At 37.6% G+C, this 6,000-nt stretch overlaps 3 protein-coding genes across 3 annotated transcripts; 1 reads left to right on the top strand and 2 right to left on the bottom strand.

Annotated features, from left to right (window-relative positions):
* Positions 1-670: 670 nt before the first annotated feature.
* Positions 671-2,921, top strand: GCK72_023379 (uncharacterized protein; the record flags this gene model as incomplete). The annotated part of the gene is made up of 10 exons (XM_053735370.1): positions 671-732; positions 779-902; positions 1,405-1,475; positions 1,523-1,712; positions 1,758-1,862; positions 1,913-2,046; positions 2,092-2,194; positions 2,243-2,359; positions 2,407-2,637; positions 2,802-2,921. 10 exons carry the CDS (start codon positions 671-673, stop codon positions 2,919-2,921), a joined length of 1,257 nt encoding a protein of 418 aa, XP_053578936.1.
* A 758-nt stretch (positions 2,922-3,679) lies between these two features.
* GCK72_023378 (uncharacterized protein) lies at positions 3,680-4,088 on the bottom strand (the record flags this gene model as incomplete). The annotated part of the gene is made up of 2 exons (XM_003106767.2): positions 3,680-3,882; positions 3,968-4,088. The coding sequence occupies 2 exons, from the start codon at positions 4,086-4,088 to the stop codon at positions 3,680-3,682; spliced, it is 324 nt and encodes a 107-aa protein (XP_003106815.2).
* An 804-nt stretch (positions 4,089-4,892) lies between these two features.
* Positions 4,893-5,680, bottom strand: GCK72_023377 (uncharacterized protein; the record flags this gene model as incomplete). The annotated part of the gene is made up of 3 exons (XM_003106653.2): positions 4,893-5,132; positions 5,184-5,426; positions 5,474-5,680. The coding sequence occupies 3 exons, from the start codon at positions 5,678-5,680 to the stop codon at positions 4,893-4,895; spliced, it is 690 nt and encodes a 229-aa protein (XP_003106701.2).
* Positions 5,681-6,000: the final 320 nt, after the last annotated feature.

The following is a 6,000-nucleotide window of genomic DNA, read 5'->3' as shown; positions in this document are numbered from 1 at the left end:
CATACCGTCGCTTTTCGAACAGTATTTCATGTTCACCTACAAAAGTTCAAAATGCATAGAACTAAAAAGATTTTGCTTTTCTGGAACATCCTCATTCATTTCTGTTCCAGATTGCTTTTTTGATACTTATCTGCTTCTGTACCAATCAATATTATTTTAGAACCTCCAGCTTCAATCTCGCAGATGTTTACGTCAATTTAATTCCGAACTATCTCTTCTGGGTAAAAGTAGTGAAATGTCGGGTGTACAGACCGCAGCTGTTCATTTGTCTATTCCATAGAGCACTTTTTTCTGGCACTCGATGCCAGGTGCTTTCACTTTTTCAACTTTCCAAAGTTGGAGACAACCACCCACACAGATGTGCAATAGGAGAAGACCCACTTCTCCCAGTTTTTCCGAATCCCAACATCTGGCCATAAGGAGTGGGGCCTACATATAAGTAAGAAGGACGCGAACAGTAGTTTACAAGTTCAGTTCTCTTCATTGAGCGAGGGCATGACTACCCGCTCACGTTCTCTCTCTCTCTCTCTCTTTTTTTTTGTTTTTCTTTAGACAGATGTACATATGCAATAAGTATATCTGTCGTCAATTGAAATATCATTCATTTGTTCTAATCTCTACCAAATCCAAAAAGAAATATTACAGTAACAATCAACAACACTCAAAATCAATGGATACCTTGGTCCTAATGAAAAGCCAATCACCAACAAAACCCATATTTTTTGAGAGAATGTAAGTTTTTCAAACCTAAATAATTTCACATATGAAACGCTTGTAGACCTGTGTTAGCATCAGCCGTCAAAACTATCAGGAAGAGCTTCCGTGGTAAACCGAATAAGGAGTCTCTGAAGAAAAGATCAATCGATCTATCGGACATTGAAACAACTTCTTCTTTTGAGAGTGTTAGTTTGGTTCTCTTTATTTATAAGCTAGTCCGTGTAAATGCCAATAGTCTACGAAAACACAAAGAAATGCTACCGAACATAAAAGTTCTACAAGAGTGTTTTTGTGTGGGAGTTTTTATGGTGATCAGATGATAATACTCGTTTGGTATCATTGATGACCCCAATTTCAATACTGGGTTAGACCGGAACTGTAACATGTAAACTCATTTTCGGGATGAATGAATTTGGTTGAATGATATTCAATATACAAAAAAAACTCATCTGCTTACAATTTTTGTTTTACTTTTCACACAGTTTTTGCCACAAATCAATCGGTGTCTGCGAAGTTATGAAATCAAGATTTTGAATAAAGATAAGCACGCCCAACACACTGAAAGAAGCTGTTTCAAGGACTCAAGCATAAATGACCTTCATACTGAAACAAGTCAAGTGATCAGAATACAAATTGAAACATATCCGGATTATTTAAAACTATGTATATCAATAAGAAAACTTACAGAGCGACTCGCCAGACAACAGAAGTTCCAACGGTTCTATCAATGGCGTTAAACAAATCCAGAAAGAAGAAATGTAATTGTTAAAATATGAGAAATGAATAACAATTGAACTTATTTTAGATGGACGTTTGCCAAGGATTTAGAGCAACACGTATTTTGTTTGAGTGAAAATCGGCTAGTGAAAAACTATGTGTCCACAAAGGGATACGGAGAAACTCACAGGAGACTTGCTGATTATGTGAAAGTCAACTTCAATCCAGGATTTGTGAATGAAATTCTATTGAACGTGCATAATAACAGACGACTGACGGTAACGTGTTTCATACTTTCAGAGATCACAATTTTCACACTCCAGACTATTCTCAACCCCAAAAACGAGTGTTTTGCCATAGCCACACTCCAAGCTCTCTTCGCATGCCCACCATTTGTCGATTACATAGAAAAAAAGAAACCAGTGTCGGTGAGTGGTAAAATTAACAACTAAACGATAATGCGATAAATTATTTTCAGCTTATTGATGATGCCATGAGAGTCATTGCTGCTCAAGTCAGAACCGGCTGGATAGCCATTAATTGCACAGGCTTGTTGAAACTACTCATGAACTACCAAGAAGAAAAAGAGGAAGATGCGGAAGATTTTTATAGGTGGCTGGACGATTGTAATCTTATATCAATGTTTTATTTTTTCAGAGCTTTGGAAGAAAAGTATTTCGATGCTACTTTTCGAAATCCGACAGAGTACAAGACATTCGAATGCAACGAATGCTACAATGAAGAAATGATTATCGATAAGGTATTCAAATTTCTGATGATGTAACGTTAATGATAATGTGTGTTTCAGGGTACACGAATATCTCTGCCACCACCGTTCAAGTTTCATAATCCAGCTAGAATGCGGAGTCTGGTTGCTTACAAAATCGGAGGATTAGAGCAAGTAGAAAAGACATGTCGCTTTTGTGTGAGTTTTTTCAAAACTGATATGTCTTGAAATACTGTATGTTTCAGGGAGAGATTGGTGGTTGCTTCCAAACAATATGGGATCTTGGCAACCTTCTGTTTGTCTCGGCCGCATCTACTCATACTGATGGAAGAATTGCCAAGTTCGAAAATCGGATCAATCTGAAACTTGTAGAAAACCTGGAGAGAAATAGTTATTGGAACCTGGGAGGAGTCGTATATTACGAACAATACTCCAAATTCCATGGTCACTATGTGACCGTTGTGCGGTTTCGGGATGTAAGTTACCAGCTAATTGGGAAAATATGGACCTCATTGGTAGTTGGAATTGGATTTTCGACAGATATAAAAAACCCTGCAGTCAGTGATCATAAAATTGTTCACAACAATTTCATAGCTCTATGTAGCGGAATAATTTTTCTTCTCATAGGAATTTATTCCAGAAAGCATATTTGATGAACGATATGTATTTGTACGAGATCCCTACCGCCAGCGTCAAAGGAAAACCATATTTCGCTCTATACTATAGGGAAGATTGGTTCATAGCCCAGACGGATGTCTGATTGGAATAAGTTAAAATGTGCCGTCTCTCATGTTCAACTTCCTAATCATATCTATTCTTTTTGTTTATGTTTTGACCTACATTCTATAATTTTCTTTGTCGATGAGCTCTTTAAATTTTGTATATTTCTTTGTAATATCAGTTCGTTCTGTAATCCATCTCCAGTTTGTTAAGTCCATGTCTGTTAACCTCCCGTTTTTTGATCTTTCCCTACCAGTGCAATGCGTGTACCAACTTATCATAATGTTTGTAAGCACGGCGTTCCCTTCCACTTTGTTGTATACATAATTCAAATCGAATTCCTTATATGCAGATCTCAGAAAATGAGAACTCTCTTCTCCAATAATTCTTACCGATTCCCCTTATCTTTTCGTTTGCAATTTTAACTCTGCCATCCTGTTTGGAAAGTGGATAAAATTTTTTGTAGCTTTCCATTTATTTGCCAGTTTTTGCCATTCCCTCTCTTCTTTAAATATTATCATAGATTGTATTTTTTATGGTTTTCCTCTTAATTCCGTTTCTTCCCAAATGTTTCGATTGTTTGAGCAATGTAATACAAATACTGAGAATCAAAGTCTTGATTGTTTAGCTTTTCAAGCAAACGCTATCCAAATGATCTTTTCTGAACTTTCATATAATGCTTTATTACACATGTTCATAATCAAAGACTCTACAAACTTCATTTTGAAAATATAATTATTGCCTGAAAGCTAAGCAATCATTACAACCTTTCGGGTAGAACAATTCAAGAAACCAATTTCAATTATTCTGGTTTTTTCGATGGTTTGGGTTTTTAACAATAACTGACGTCTGCTGCGCTTCTGGCCTTTCTTCCGGGAGGATATTTACATTTGCTCCTTCGAAAATTTGTGGATTCACTTGTCGCAGGTATTGAAAATCGAGTGGGTACGCGTTGAAAGGGTTGGCGTGTAGTGGAAATGGTCGAATAACGGCAGGATGAGCTGAAATAATTTTATTCAGAAAATTGTATTGATATTGTCGTGAAAGCAATTTTCAGCTTGTATAATGAAAAAGGACAAAACTGACGGTTGAGGAACAAGATTCCAACACGATATTGTGGAACATTTCCAACAATTTCTTCAGTCAAATAACGGACAGCTGGCCCGCAATCAGTGAGCACAAATTGGGAATAACAAACCCTTGACATTGTTTGCTGAAAATAAATTAGTAAAATGAGAAGTTCAAAACAAGTTTGACAATGAACAATTATCGTTTGAAAAAATGGATGCCACCTTATCAATGGTTTTCAGTTCGTGGCGAGGCGGAATGAAGATAAGCATGGCGGCGAAAAAAGCTAGATAGTTCAACGGGATTTTGCAAAACAACTCACCAGTCTTCATAAGGAAATTCATTTTGAGAATGTAAAATAAGAAGCATTTTTCAAAGAGCCAGTTGTCCTCCAAACCGGTGAACTTGGAGCAGAATTGAGTACTGTGACTAGATAGTATGTGTCAAGTGCAATATGCATGAATGAAATTTTCGCTTTCCATCATATACGTTTTCTCTAAAAATTGAAATTCTATCTGAATAAACTTATTTGTAATTGATTGAATAACTTCTGTGCCATTTTCTAGGGCTTTCTTTTTCTGAAGTAATGCTATTTTGTTCAAAGTACCACCAGATGATCCGTATTCAAAGTTTTCTTGATGGTACTCACGTATAACTTTCCTACTTCAACTGTATATTTCATTTCAATCAATCTGCCGGCTCGCACGTTTTGGCGTTTCTCCCTGCTTTCTAATTGACAGTTGTTCGATTATCAATCCACTCTGTGTCGTCTTATCAGCTAACCATAAATTGTGTGAAATTGCCTACTTCTTTGTACTATTAACCAAGACCGCGTAGTGCTAAACAACTTTATCGGATTGTTGAGAACTCAAACACTCATCAAATATAATATGGGACCATTTTTACAATCAAAAGTTCGGTGCATAAGGTACGGAGTAATAAATTATTGACCGAAAGTCTTAGCTTGGAAAGTTCTGGCTGAAGACAGAGCGAAGTGTCTATTGGGTCCTTGCTCGGAAAACTCTGACTCGGCATCAATGTTAGAAGAGAACTCTGGAGTTGATTGTTCGTTCAATTTCTGCCAGAAGCAGGCCTTCATGTTCTCAAATCTGTCGTAACAGGCTAGGTATGAGAGATCAAGTTGAGTCACGTTTCCAGGGCGTTGGTCGCAGAACGTGAAGCACTAAAAGTTTTTAAATTAGCAATTTATTCGGTTCAACAGAGTAAAACTCACTTTGTTTCCAGCCAAAGTAGTTCCGACAGCGTTTCTAACGCAGCAATCAGTGTGATCTTGTCCTTGAGCAGCACAGTATTGGATATCAGCAGCAGCTTGCATTGGGCAATAGTCTTGTTTGAAGTACATAGCTTGGAGAGCAGTTTTGGTGTAAGTGCGGAATGAACATTTCGACAGACAGGCATCTGGAAGGTTTCTCTCTTCGCAGCACTTCATGAACTTTTCATCTGGAGACAAGGTTCTCTGAAATACATTAAAATATTGGAAGCTAGCTATAAAATAAATATTACCTCGCTCTTGAAAGACAAAGTCTTGGATCCTCTAGCCTTTGCACTGAAGCATCCATATCTTCCACAGGAATAACCACCTCCGCATCCTCCTGAGCACACTGGTGGTGGTGGTGGAGCACAACCTCCTCCACAAATTCCAGATGCAAAACAGGCATCGCTAACCGCCAAAATAGCCAAAAAGCCAAAAACTGCCAAGACACTCTGCATGGTATTTGGAACGCGTTTACTTGGTAAAGCGAAACGAGAGCGATTTGAATTTTGTCAATGCTTTCGCAGTAGTTTTTATAATGCTTTCACAAAGAAGACCTGTTGATGAGTCAACCACAAGGTATAGGAGGAAAAACGACGTGTTACGCAAGAATAATAGACATTCAAACAGTAAGCTGCTTTACAGCGTCAACAGTGGTTTTGAAGAAAGTGAAGACAAAGTAAGAAGTAGACAATCGACACGTCACCAATAGCGCAACTTCGAAGACAAAACCCAACGTCGTCAATTATTTTGTCGTTTTTTTTTTCGAACAAAGCAA

This window comes from Caenorhabditis remanei, chromosome X (genome assembly GCF_010183535.1).
Source record: "Caenorhabditis remanei strain PX506 chromosome X, whole genome shotgun sequence".
Classification (NCBI taxonomy): Eukaryota; Metazoa; Nematoda; class Chromadorea; order Rhabditida; family Rhabditidae; genus Caenorhabditis; species Caenorhabditis remanei.
Note: the sequence above shows the minus strand (reverse complement) of the source record. Positions and strands in the feature narration are given on the sequence as shown.